Source organism: Balaenoptera borealis (assembly GCF_965194805.1).
Source record: "Balaenoptera borealis genome assembly, chromosome: 19".
NCBI lineage: Eukaryota > Metazoa > Chordata > Mammalia > Artiodactyla > Balaenopteridae > Balaenoptera > Balaenoptera borealis.
In genome coordinates this window covers 28,049,857-28,064,557 of record NC_138878.1, presented here as the reverse complement: position 1 = coordinate 28,064,557, position 14,701 = coordinate 28,049,857, and the positions used below count along the sequence as shown (strand labels likewise).

General features: G+C 38.3%; 1 protein-coding gene across 3 annotated transcripts in view; it reads left to right on the top strand.

Moving 5' to 3' along the window:
- The window catches only part of BBS2 (Bardet-Biedl syndrome 2), a 57,967-nt gene extending 47,357 nt beyond the window's left edge, over window positions 1–10,610 (top strand). For all 3 annotated transcript variants that reach the window (XM_082366966.1, XM_082366968.1, XM_082366967.1), the window contains 5 exons: window positions 1,007–1,138; window positions 1,634–1,771; window positions 2,937–3,049; window positions 9,265–9,413; window positions 10,138–10,610. In XM_082366966.1, the coding sequence (XP_082223092.1) occupies window positions 1,007–1,138; window positions 1,634–1,771; window positions 2,937–3,049; window positions 9,265–9,413; window positions 10,138–10,244 (639 nt within the window). In that variant the 3' untranslated portion in view covers window positions 10,245–10,610. The remainder of the gene's footprint in view (window positions 1–1,006; window positions 1,139–1,633; window positions 1,772–2,936; window positions 3,050–9,264; window positions 9,414–10,137) is intronic.
- The last annotated feature ends 4,091 nt before the right edge of the window (window positions 10,611–14,701 follow it).

Below are 14,701 nucleotides of genomic sequence, written 5' to 3'. Positions count from 1 at the left end.
GGATAATCAATTCAGAAATATTTATTTTGAATAATTTATTCAAAGTTACTTACCTAAGCAATCCTTAGTCACAGGTGACTTCTTCCCAGTTTTCAATTCCTCTCTTTCTTATAGTCTTAGTGTGGTTGGATCTAGTGTTCCAAGAGGAGCGTGCATCAGAATGGAAAGAGAGTGGGGACTTGGAAATGGGAACATTTTTGGGGTTCAAGTGCTACCTTAACTAGTAAATTCTTAGTGATCTTACGGAATTCCCCTCACCAGTCTGAGCCCCAGTTTTCTTATCTGTAGGTGAGGATAGTCTTACCTCACAAGGGGGCCCCTGAGGATTACATAATTGGTATAATAGCATTTTGTAAAGTTTAAAGGACTAATACCTGTGGATTTTAACCTTGGCTGGACTTCGGAATTCTCAGTGAGGCTTTTAGTCATGTAGATTCTCAGGCCCCTTCCTGGCCTGTGAAACATGAAACTCTACAGGTGGCCCCTTCCAAAAGGCCTCACAGGTGGATCTTATGTGGAACCTGTGTTGCAAACCACTGTAAAGTATTACTATTTATATTAAAATTAATTATTTACTTATAGTGTGGATGTATCTCTGTGTTTGTGCTGTATGTGTGCAAACTTCATTTAAATTTTTTAAAGAGTGGAATGGAATGATTTTAAGCAGGATATAGCCACAGAAGAGCTATCATGTAAACAGAATTAGCCTCATACCTGAATCATTTCCATGTTGCATGTAAGATTATGTCTCAGTAGAAAATGCCATAAAATTACACATGCTGTGGGACCGGACATAATTATGAATGTTACTTAAGAACATGCATGGGGTGGGAAAAAGGAGTGTGAATAGTGTTTTCTTGGTGGGGGTGAAGTATAATTCTTTGGTTTTTTTTTGTTTGTTTGTTTTGTTTTGTTTTTCCAAGTAGTAAAACTAGAAAGCAGGATAACTCTTAATAATGACTGTACTTTAAAAATGGAAATTCATTTCATTCTGTTCATCTTTAAGGTTGTTATGTGGCTCAACCAGAACTTTCTGTTACCAGAGGACACTAACATTCAGAATGTTCCATTTCAAGTGTGTTTCACATCCTTACGGAATGGTGGCCAGCTGTGTATAAAAATAAAACTTAGTGGAGAGGTAATTTTTACTGTCACGGGCACAGATTTCTCACGTAACATTTAACGTTCAGTGTAAAGTGAGGCAGGTGAAACCAATGTCAAGGTCGTAAAACCACGTGTTTCAGGCTAGTCTGTTAGTGTTATCATCTCTGACATGGGCGTATAATCTGGAACAGCGGTTTTCTGCCTCTCTCCCCCCCTTCCCTTCACCCATTCCTCGCCTAATTTGGGACGGTTTAGGAATACAGAGGAGGACAAAACACTTTCACTGTCTGAATGACCTTGCTGTTCAGTTTATAAGGCAAGAGGATTGATTTTTTTTTTTTTTTTTTTTTTTTGTCTGCTGCTAGAAGTAATTTGGTTTGTAATTTCCTTGAGGGCTAGACCTTATCTTTATCACCACATATACATTTATGTTCAATTAATGTGTTGAATATGGGAAATTTCAGGTAGTTTCAGCCAACTTTGTCTTTAATGTCCAAGGATGCTAACTTGTCTTTTTTTCTCTGGATAGATCACTATAAATACTGATGATATTGATTTGGCTGGTGATATCATCCAGTCGATGGCATCATTTTTTGCTATTGAGGACCTTCAGGTAGAAGCCGATTTCCCTGTCTATTTCGAGGAATTACGAAAGGTGCTAGTTAAGGTGAGGGCACCTGGTGGATGCATTTGAGAGAACGTTGTGGTCTAATAATGTTTGAAATGTTTCTCTTAAGTTAGTGGTACTACAAATGTACGTATGTTACGTGATAGTCATGTTTTAAAGAACTTTTGAAAATTCTTAAAATAAAATTGAGCTAGTATTGGAGAGTTCATGAATTAAAAGGATATCTTTTATAAAAGTGAGTGGTTAGCTCTTGACCACCCTGCTTTCTGTGTTTGGTTTGGAGGGACACTTTAAAAACAATAAATGAACATTTTCCTTTGCTAGCCTTTCATCTTATCTGTTGTATCTACTTTGCTTTTTGGTTTAGTGCTTTCCAAGAACCCAAAATCAAAAAAGAAAAGGATTGTGATTCGTCCCCACTTATAACAACATCCCCACCCCAGATCTCTAAAATGTTAATATTTGTGTTGCTTGGGCTCACGCTGCTAAGACATGGGAAAGATTCACATCGAATGTCATTTTGAGTGTTGGAGGCAGCACAGGAGGAGATGAAACCCAGGAGATAGTTAAGATGGGGCAAGTGAACGGCAGAAAGAAAAGGGCGGGGCTCCCCTCGTGGCGCAGTGGTTAAGAATCCGCCTGCCAATGCAGGGAACACGGGTTTGAGCCCTGGTCCGGGAAGATCCCACATGCCGCGGAGCAACTAAGCCCATGTGCCACAACTGCTGAGCCTGCGCTCTAGAGCCGCGAGCCACAACTACTGAGCTTACATGCCACAACTACTGAAGCCTGCCCGCCTAGAGCCCGTGCTCCACAGCAAGAGAAGCCACCACAATGAGAAGCCCACGCACTGCAGCGAGGAGTGGCCTCTGCTCACTGCAACTAGAGAAAGCCTGCATGCAGCAACGAAGACCCAACACAGCCAAAAATAAATAAATAAAAATAAATAAATAAATAAATTTTAAAAAAAAAGAAAGAAAAGGGCCTCGGTATATAATACATAGCGTCTTTTCAATTTATCTAGTTTTCAAGACGTTTGTGAGGCTTTTTTTTTTTTGGCCACCATGCGGCATGCGGGATCTTAGTTCCCCGGTCAGGGCTCAAACCCGTGCCCCCTTCAGTGGAAGCGCAGAGTCTTAGCCACTGGACTGCCAGGGAAGTCCCTGTGAGGTCTTTTTAATTCCTGGGTGTTCATGGTCTCCAGGTGGATGAATATCACTCAGTGCATCAGAAGCTCAGTGCTGACATGGCCGATAATTCTAATCTGATCCGAAGTTTGCTGGTTCGAGCTGAGGATGCTCGTCTGATGCGGGACATGTGAGTATCTACCACGGCCGGGACAGGTACGTGGTGGAAAGCGTCAGCGATGTGGAGTAGCATCTCTCAGATGCTACTAGTAGGAGTGTAAATAGGTACAGAGACTTTGGAAAATAACTTGGCATCATCAGTAAAGTTGAAAATGTGCATACCCTATGACCCAGCAATTCTCCTGGTTTATAACCTCGAGAAATTTGTGCATATAAACCAGGATATTAGTTCAAGAACGTTCATAAAGGCATCGTTCATATGAACCCCAAAGTGGAAACAATCCATACTCATATAACTGATAAATTATGATGTATCTGTACAATGGAATACTACATGCAATGAGAATGCATGTATCTGGATGACATGTGAAAACATGGACAAATCTTACAAACATAATGGAGATTGAAACAAGTAAGACTCAAAAGAATATGTACAAAATGCTTCCATTTATATAGTTTGGAAACAGACAAAACTAAGCTATATCATTTGGGAAGCATACATAGATGATACAAATATAAAGAAATACAGGGAAGAGATTATTATTTTAGATAGTATTTTCTCCTAGGGGAGGAGGGGACTCTGTTCAGAGAGAACACATTGGGAAGCTTCTGGAATGCTGGCAATGTCCTATTTCTTGACCTAGTTAACAAGCATTTGTTTTGTGAGTTTTTCTGAATACGTATTATATTTTAGTATTTATATTTTTAAAAATTTTTAAACTTTTGGCTGCATCAGGTCTTAGTTGCGGCACGCGGGATCTTCATTGACGCATGCGGGATCTTTCGTTGTGGCGATCTTTCACGGGCTCCAGAGCACGTGGGCTCTGTAGTTTGCAGCATGCGGGCTCTCTAGTTGAGGCGCGCGTGCTCAGTAGTTGTGGTGTGTGGGCTTAGTTGCCCCGCGGCATGTGGCATCTTAGTTCCCCGACCAGGGATCGAACCCATGTCTCCTACATTGGAAGGCAGATTCTTTACCACCTGACCACTGGGGAAGTCCCTGAATATGTATTATATTTTAGAATAAAAAGTTAAAAACAAATTTGTGCACATCTAGCTTCTTGCTAAGATGCAAAATTTATCTTAGCAATAAAATGTACTGAGGTGGATTCAGTAAAATAGTTCACCAATGATAGGTGAAGTTTATGTGTGCATTTTAGAGGCAAGAGTTCGCCTAAGGTGCTGCTTGTTTTCCTGAAAGGCCTGAATCATTAGCAGATAGTTAAAATGGTCTTGCTCAGAAGTAAGTGATTTCTGAAAGTTATATTGTTGAAGATTTCAAACACAAAAGTAGATTGAATTATATGATTTCCTCTATAGCAGCTACTTAGCTTCAGTAGTCATCAACTAAGGGCTCATCTTGTTTCATCTCCACATTCACCTTCTTCCTCTTCTAGGTACTGTATTATTTTAAAGCAAATTCCAGACATCATATAATTTTAGCCACAAATATTTCAGACAATGAACCTTTAAAAAACAATAACCACAATACCATTATCACACTTAGAAAAATGTAAAATAATTTTTTAAAAAATTAATTAATTTATTTATTTTTGGCTGCGTTGGGTCTTCCTTGCTGCACGCAAGCTTTCTCTAGTTGCGGCGAGCAGGGGCTACTCTTCGTTGCGGTGCGTGGGTTTCTCATTGCGGTGGCTTCTCTTGTTGCGGAGCACCGGCTCTAGGCACGCGGGCTTTAGTAGTTGTGGCTCGCGGGCTCTAGAGTGCAGGCGCGGTAGTTGTGGCACACGGGCTTCGTTGCTCCGCAGCATGTGGGATCTTCCCGGACCAGGGCGTGAACCGGTGTCCCCTGCACTGGCAGGCGGATTCATAACCACTGAGCCACCAGGGAAGCCCTAAAATAATTTCTTAATATCACAAAATATCTAGTCGGTGTTTGAAATTTCCCCAGTTGTCTCAAATGTATGTGTGTGTGTTTGTGTGTTTTAAGTTGTTTTGTTGAAATCAAGATTCAAAGACCAAAGACCATGCATTGAATTTGGTTGATAAATCTCTTTTAATCCATATATTTGCTTGCTCACTTTTTCTCCTAACTCTCTCCTTCTTTAGTTTCCCACTTTGGATTTTGTTGATTGTATCCTGTGGTAATGTTTAGTAGTATTCTTCTGTCCCCTGTATTTCTGTGAAAATGGTAGTTAGATATAGAGGATTGATCAGATTCAGGTTCAATTTTTTAGCAAGAATGCTTCGTAAGTGGTGCTATGTACTTCTGTGAGGATGCATGTAACGTCTGGTTGTCTCTTTTTATTATGTTATCAGCTGTTGATCACTGCTGAAATCAATTATTTCTTTTCGGGTTTGCAAAATAGTGATATTTTAATTGTTATTTTTTCTTTGTAAATTGGCTGAAGTACTTCTATAAAGAGTAACATTCCTTCATGAATTAATGAATTATTTGGTTCCCTGAGGTACAGTTTGTACTGGAATGACACACTATTTATCAGCTTTAAAATAATGAGCTGGTTCCCTAGCATCTCCAAGTTGACCAATGAGATTTTTAAAATCCTATTAACATTTTTAATGTGCTTCAGCCCATTTCAGTTATTCTTTATGATGGCTCAGTTGTCCTGTCTTTGGCCAGTAGAAGCCTTTTCAGGTTGGCTGCAGTTATCAATACCTTTGGACAGACCTATTAGTTTCATTAGTTTGTTTTCTTGTACAAGATGTTTTAGGCTTATCTGGTATATATCCTGTTCTGAATCTGGAATCAGCTATTTCTTCAGTCCTGGTCCTTTATAGTGGGAAATGGAGATCATAGTCTGAGCATTAGAGATGCTCATTGCTACTGGGTTGGATATTGATTTGAGACCTTTTCAATAGATAAAGCTAGGAAATGTATATATTTTTTTCAATGAGCAAATATATCATGAATTCATACTATTTCCACTTCAAATTTACGAATACAGGCTCTTACTTAATTTTGATGTTAACGGTATATCTCTTCTCTCTCACATTAGAAATCATGTCTCTAACCACTGTCAGCATAACTATTGGCTTTATCTTATGGTACACACACAGCCTTTAAGGATAATACCAATATTACTGTCAACAATATGATTGCCGAAAATGGAGTAAGACTTTTTTTCTAGTTCTTTGTGTCTTTAGAGTGTGTTCTAGTAGGGAGTTTTAGTCAAATTACTATATTTTAAAGTCATTTGAAATAACTCCTCTTTTTTTGATCATGCTACAAGTGTGAATATACAGTTAGGTTCATTTGGTTCATTTTGCTGTCAATCTTAGGGGATTGACATTTTTTCCTTTTTGGTTTGATTTTATTACATATTTATTAAAACCTTATATGGGTCCAAAGTCGGTCCTATAAAACGTGCAGAAAAGTCTAACTTCTCTTTCCTGTCACCTCCATCCTGTTTCCTCCCTTTCACTATAAATAACCAATCAAAAATTTAAATATACACACACACATCTCCTCACATGGTAAGTAAATCATAGCAAGTTACTCTTCTCCACCTTGCTTTTTACACTTAAAAATATAGCTTGGAGTTCATTCCACAGTAGTACACAGAGATACTTCTCATTTGTTTTTACAGCTACACAGTACTCTATTCTCTGGATGTTTATTCAGCTAGTTCTCCACATTTGGGTTGCTCTTCTGCTATTATATTGCAGTGAATAATTTTGTTACATAAATCTTTTCATATTTTTACTCAGTTATCTTTGGGGAAAAGTTCTAAAATGGGATTGCTGGGGAAAATGATAAATGTGTATACAGTTTTGCAAGATTTTGCCAAATTCCCCTCCATAGCCGTCATACCATTTTGCATTCTCCTCTGAGAGTGCCTGTTTCCCTTAGTCTTGTCAATGGAGTATGTTGGCAAACTCTTGGATACTTACCAATTCAGTGGGTGAGAAATGGTCTCATTGTTGTTTTAATTTTCATTTATTTTATTATGAGCAGTATTGAGCATCTTTTCATTATTTTAAGGGCTTATTTGTGTTTCTTTTTGTGTGTAAATTGTTTCTTTCTTTCTTTTTTTTTTTTGGCCACGCCAGGCAGCATGAGGGATCTTAGTTCCCCAACCAGGGATTGAACCTGTGCCCCCTGCAGTGGAAGCTTGGAGTCCTAACCACTGGACTGCCAGGGAATTCCCTGTAAATTGTTTATTTCTTTTGCCTATTTAGATTTTTGGTTTTGAGTATAAAAGCTTTTAAAATTTTTTATGTAGTCAAATTGATCTGTCTTTTCCTTGGTACTTCTACATTTTGAGTTCTAGTTACAAAAGTTCCCTTACTTCCCATTTGTAGAGAAATTCACCTATACTTTCTTTTAGTATTTTGTATATTTACATTTAAGTCTGTTACAGTTGGAGTTTATCCTGGTGTTCAGTGTAAGTTATAAATTCAGTTTTATCTTTTTCTATGTGACTGTCACATTGTTTCAGTAATACTACGTTAAAAGCCTGTTTTCCCACTGATTTGAGATGCTGCCTTTATAATAATATAATGTATTTCCATATGCAATGGGTCTATTTCTGGATTTTCTATATTGCTCTATCCATCCGTCTTGTCTCTTCATTTGACAGTACGATTCTTTTCTTAAAAATGCTTTGTATGTTTTAATGTCTGGTATGGCTAGGTGCTCCTCCCCCAACCCTTTTGCTCTTCTTTTTCATGGTTTTCTGGGCTCCTCATGCTTGTTTGTTCTGTGAACTTTATCAGTTATTTTAGCTCCAGAAAAAAGTAGGCAGTTTTACTGGGATCACGTTAAATTTATTAACTTAGGAAGAATTGACATTGTTACAGTGATGTTCAGTCTTACCAAGAATGCGGTATGTCTTTATATTTTGTTCAAGGCATGTTTATGTGTTTCAGGAGTTGTATGGTTTTGTTCACGTAGGTATCAGACATTGCTTGTCAAGTTTAGATGTAGGTATTTTCTTTTTGCAATTGTAAATAGGCTCTTTCTTCCACATTATATCTTCTGTTTTTTTGTTTGTCTATATGAACACTATTGATTTTTCTGTGTTGATTTTATAGTCTACTACTTTACTGAATTATCTTATAGTTTAGTTTTTCCAGAGGTACACTGTATTATTTGTAAATTGAGATAGTTTTACCTCTTTCCAGTTCATTTTCTTCCAGTTGTTTTCTCTGAGGTATATAAGAATTTTGCTTTTTTTGGCCAACTTTATCTATAGGGCTCCTCCTTTTTTTCTCTCTCTGGCTTTTTTTTTTTTTTTTTTTAAGTGAAAGGGATGTTGCTGGCTTTAGGTATTTGACTGTGCTAAACTGGAGAGAAGTGACCAGCAACCTCTAAATTCCTTTTTTCTTGATTTATTTATATTTCATTTAGAGACTATCAGGTATACATTGTTTGTATTTTTTAAAGCCAGGTTAGTTGATATATAATGTATAATATACATGTAGATAATTCACCCTTTTTAGGTTTACAGTTCAATAAATTTGGGGAAATTTATACTACTACCAGAATCAAGTACCTCTCCTAACCTCCAGGCCCTGGCAGCCACTGATCTAATTTCTCTTCCTATAGTTTTACCTTTTCCTAAATGTCAAATAAATGGAATCATACAAATATATAGCCTTTGGGTCTGGCTTCTTTCACTTACCATAATGCCTTTGAGATTCATCCATATCGTTGCAAGTTATCAATAGTTCATTCCTTATTATTGTTGAATAGTATTCTATTGTATGGATATGCATACTTTGTGTATCCATTCACCAATTAATTGACATTTGGGTTGTTTCCAGACTTTGGTGATTGAGAATAAAGCTGCTATAAACATTTGCATACAGGTTTTTTGCAGACATATTTTCATTTCTTTTGGGTGAAATGTGGCATAATGTGATTGCTGTGTTGTATAGTAAGTGTATGTTTAACTTTATAAGAAACTGTCAGTATTAATCTGAAGCTTGGAAGGTAGTCTATCACCTTACTTTTCCCCACCCCTCATATCATGGGCATGATAATTCTTGGTTCCTAATTTCAAACAAACCATGGATCAATAACCAAGGAAGGCCACTTGTCTTCCATTTATTTGGAAGAAACAGAATATTTCATAGAAAATTCTCAATGTTTTCAAAGCAGACTTTAGCAGTTACCCTGTTTTAATGACAATACAGCTAAAAATCTGGTTTGTTCCTTTTTTTAATGTCTAAGAAGTTTGCAAGTCTTTTCATTTAAGCCTGCCATATTGAGGTACAGTGGTGCTAAATTTCTCTTGATGTACACAGGAAAACAATGAAGAATCGCTACATGGAACTATATGACCTTAATAAAGATTTGCTCAATGGATATAAAATTCGCTGTAACAATCACACAGAGCTGTTGGGAAGCCTCAAAGCAGTAAATCAAGCGATTCAAAGAGCAGGTCGTCTACGTGGTAAGTCTCTTTTTGTAGCACTGTATTTCGTCTGTAATTTTGGGGTGAGAACCACTGAAGATGGTGGTAGCTTCAAGAATTCATATCAGGACTTGTATCTATAAAGATGCCTTTCATACTGAAGTTAGCACCGTTCACTTGAGTTTCAGTCAACCTATTGTTTGCCTTTAGTCTGCAGACTTCAGAGGGAAAGAACACTTTCAGCTCCTTTTCTTAGATCTTGCTACATCCTCTAAAGAAAAACCTAGTGACAAATACTCAAGAGGAAAGCCTTAAATACTCCTATTAGAAAAAAATAAAAAAGACTGAAAATTAATGAGTTAAGTTTCCAACTTAAAATTTACAAAAAGAACAACAGAATAAACCAAAGGAAGCAGAAATATCAGCCAGAGATTTATACCTGGAATCCGCTGTTTTGGGTCAGTGCTTTGACCTCCTTTTATAGAAAAGGATCAAAGCTCATATCCACTTAGCAAAGATTATTTCTAAAACTGACTCTTGGTGTCTAGGTGTGAGATAATTTCTAAGCTTGGTTTGTGATAAAGTCCCTTACAAGGGTATGTATCTTTTTTAGGGAATGGTAAGATAAATTGGTTGAATTTGTAGTTACCTATGACTCTTTTCTACCCTAGTTTTATGTTGTTTTTATAGATAGCCTCTGATTCATAATTTCACTTTTAATAATCTTTTGGCTCATATGGATTTGATGTTTCTTCTCTTACAGTTGGAAAACCAAAGAACCAGGTGATTACTGCTTGTCGGGATGCGATTCGAAGCAACAACATCAACACGCTGTTCCGAATCATGCGGGTGGGGACAGCTTCTTCATAGGAGAGGAAAGAATAGGTAACTAGGTTGCTAGAAGGGGTTTTTCCTTAAACTTCTAGGCTGGTTTGCTTTGGATCACGTCCTGGTGAACCCAAGGTGCTGAGAGCGAAAACCACCTTGGTGAGTTGTACAAATGAAAGACAAAGCATTGCATCTGAAAAGTGTATTCACTTTCTTTTTTTAAAATCAGTAGTACCGTTGCAGAATACACTAGGTTTGTATGGAGGGAAATGAATACTTTTGAAACATTAGGGCTTCAAAGTCCAGTTTTACTGTACGTATGTAAAGTCAGTATGTAGATGCATCTTTTTTCTTGAAATTGTAATTAGATTATCTACTTTTTCATTAAAATTTAAAGGTGTTGCACTATGTGTTGACTGATTGTGAAATCACCACCATATCAGAATTGCATAAAACCATTTGTATTATGTGGAGAAGAACAAAAATATGGATATTCAATTTGTGTGCCTTTTTTTTAAACCTCACTTCATTTTATTGAATATATACTTATTAAGAACTTATTTACAGTAGGAATGTTCTAGACTTTGGTCCGAAGATGGGCCATATGTATAATTCTCTGTATAACAAAAAACCATTTGGAATTTTTAGAGCTGAATGTGGAGAAGTGAGAGTGAAGTCTAATGCAATTATGGTGGTTTGGCTCAGGATATCTATTCCAGTTTTCTTCTAGTGTGACTTCCCTTTCCTGTGAAGAGCAGGAAGCTAAAACAGAAGTTTCTCCAATTCGTTTCCAGCTGGTGATCCAGGTTTGATTCAGCTTGCATTTCAGATGCAATCGCATGAGACTTGAAATTTGAACTGAGATAAATGGGATATCGGGCATGTATTTGATCAGTGTGGATTATAGCAAATGTGGCGTGGTTCTGGAGCCAAACTCTGTCTCTGAGGCTTGCCGACGTAGCAGAAATAGATTCTGGGTAGTGGAAAAGCTGGCATGACTGGGGGACCTTGAAGCTAGAGTGGCAGCTTCCTGGTTTTGCACATGCGGTTTCCTGAATGGAGCACTGTGGTGATGTCTGGAACCAGTAAATGGTAGCTCATTCAGTGGCTCAGCCTGAGGCAGTCCTGTGTTTATATATGCAGTAAAGGGTGCCTCCCGGTTTCACAAGCAGCTTCCTGATCTGGCAGGAGCAGCTACTTTGGCAGCCTGGTTCTGCAGTACGGACTTGAGAATAGATTCTGGAATTGTATCCTACAGGTTTTTATTCGACAGCCTTAATAATTCTGTAAGCCGTCTGGCAGGCTGTAATCCTTTTATTCAGATTGTCTGGTGGAGAGTCTGCTCTCTGCCTCAGAATACTGACCTGCATGAAACCCCAGAGACAACACAGAACACAGGCTTTTCCTGTGTGGTCCATTAATCTCACAGTTTCCCCCGTTTGGCCATTTAGGATTACCTCTTCTATTTCTGAAATGTGAGCTTTAGGGAGCCCTAATTTTTATGAGACTGTTATGCCCCTCTAATACCTTTGTTTTGTATTTTCAACCCGTAAGCTCAAAAGACATCCACATATATTATCTTCAGTAATCTCCAAATTAGTAATCTTTTATACCCGCTTCAAAGATGAGGAAACTGAAGCGCAGGGATTAATTACTTGCCAGAGCCACAGAGCTACTGGCAAGACGCAAGTCCCACCGTGGGGTCTTTTTCTGTTTTAGCCATAGTCTAACTTATACCTTTTGAGATTAAAATCTCTAGTTGGTGCTGGTTTTAAATTGTATGGCATTATTCATTTTTAGGGACCCTTAAAGAATCATCTCATTAAAGGTCATTCTGTTGTTCTTCGGCCCCAAAACGTCCTTCTTACACCTAAAAGTATTCATGGACAAGGCTTGAAGGGGTCGACCTGCAGCAAGATTATTTTTTATAGACCTGACTTATAGATTACAAACAGGTTATTTTCACATTAATTTGATCCTCTTGGTATTAGTATCTCTGAGCTCAGACAGGCAGAATGTTTTCTACAGGGTCCAACAGCTTGGTTGAAGTTGGAAACCAAGTAGTCATGGCCTTTTCTGCTATTTCAGACTGCTCCCAAGTGAGTGAAGACTAGATGAGATGAAAATGTTCATAGTATTCACCCTTTTTATCCTCTTAGAAGTCATGTTCAGCTTAGGGAAGAGAAAAACTGTTTGGTTATCAGCTACTTCTCTATTTTGTTGCCATATTTTTCTATCCTGATAGAATCTGAGTGCCTTCTACAAGCTACAGCTTAAGCTCTATTTTGTTGCTGAATTTTGTTGAAGCTTTAAGTGAACACTCTGCCTTCATTTAAAAGCTGATCTTGAGGATTCTGGTATCTGGGAGAAAGCTTTTTAGTCATTTTTAAAGCATCCCTTTTAAAGTCACCCCCCTTATCCCTAGATTCAGGTATTCAATATTTTAGAGAGGGTATGGTCTTTATTCTTTCCCACCATGTCTGCCTGTTCAACTACTACATCAAGGCTCAGTTCAAATGCTCTCTCAGGAGACCTTTCCTCTCCCATGTGTATTCTTTAACCCTTATTACATTCTGTGTTTATATAAATCTTAATCCCCGATTAAGTGAGAGCAGGGGCTGCATCTTCATCAGCTTTGTCCTCCGCATGGTGCTGAGCCAGTGCCTTGAGCACAGAAAAGCACCTGCTGCTCCCCATGGAAGTGTCTGTCCTCAGTAAGCCCGTCCATGGCTTCAGAAATCAAAGAACTAGGAACGTTACAACTATTATGCAACCCTAGAAGTACTTTACAAGAATGATTTTCAACATTATTAATATTTCAAATTTTATAATTAGCAGTTACAAATCTGCCAGTGCAGAGTCCTGTGATCACAAAACTAAATTATCTCGTTTCACTTTGACACTAAAGTACAGTAAGACACCCATTGCAGCCTGGTGTTTTGCATTTTTGCCTCTTCCCCATCTGGCCCCTGCCCACACTATATGCTCTAGCTCATGAGTCATCTTTTTATTTGTGTGGTACAGAAATGTGCTATTCCTGACATGAAGCCACATGGGCAATTTCCAAGTAGTTTTCAAAATTGTCTATGTGGACTGATTTTTTGTCAGTCAGAGAAGGAATTATCTGTTTTTGTAGGAATGTCCAGTTCACGCAGGCTGGAGGGCCTGCCGCTGATATCATTCTATCAGGGACTCTTTTAACAGGGTTTGATTTTCTCATTCAGTTGTAGTAGTGGCCAGTATGTAATGGTACTGAAGAGGTACCGCAGCCGAAACTTACTTGCTGAGGAAATGCTGGTCTGGGAGAGGCAGCCCAAGCATTGATTTTTTTTCAGTATTTTCTATGGGAAAGAAACACCACATTCAGAGGAGTCTGAGGCAGTCAATGAGCTGTAGAAAAGCCAGGTTCAAAACGTAACAGCCTCTTTCTCTCCTAGGTTTCATTTTTCTACATCTTTAAGTGAGGGACTGAAATTAGATTTATAGGGTTCTTCCTTAAATATTTTATTTTTCCTTCGCATAACAGAAATACTAATATGCTTTCAAAGTAACTTTCTGAAAATGTTCTTACTTACATAATGGTTAACATGATAAGGGGAATGTGTCATGGGGACTTGACCTTACACAATTGTAGGAAGTGGCAAAGTGTAGTCTGTCAGTTTTCTAGTCTGATGCTGGAACTTGAAGCCCACAGGACAGGCAGTCAGAAAGGATGTAGAGTTGGGAAGAACAGGAACAAGCTGGAGCCCACGAGGACACATTAAAATCTCAGTTCTTGCCTCTGACCTTGATGGTGTGGGGAGACCCTTCATCAGAGAAGCTGAAGGAAGAGCCGGGGACGGTGGAGCAGTTGCAGGCGCAGACGTGGAATCACACTGAGAAGGTGAGTCAGCAGGTAAGCTACAGTGTGTGTGAGCTACAAAATGGCTACTGCTTCTTTCTGGCCCTCCATGTCTTGCACAAGAATGTGTGGCTCATCCTAACTGGAAACAGAGGGAAGGGAGTCCTGGGAAATGTAGTTCAGTCTACCCAAGTTGATATATCACATAGCACACAGTGGCTATCACAGTATGGTGGGATTCCAGGTGACCTTTACTTCATATTTTTACATGTTGTGTTCTTCACAACGAACATGTATTATATAGATAATCTAAAAATATATATATAAAGCTATTCTCTTTGGGAAAAAAAATCTTCCTTTATTACAAGGAATTACAAGAATTAAGAGATGACATATTTTACAGGTGAATATCATAGCTTTTCTCTGCAAGAAGTATAAAAGAGATGCCCATGTTTTAATTCCTCTGTTGCTACTTAACAGTTGTCAATATCGGCTCTAGGCCCTAAAAGTCAAGATGAAGAATGAAATGCTGAGGAAAAGCAACTTCTTCATCACTGGGTACCTTCAGTGGAGAAAACTGACCTGTGAGTTACACCATCCTTCACAGTCTAAGAGGTACCACTGTAAATGATGTAACTGACAGCAACATCACAGTCTG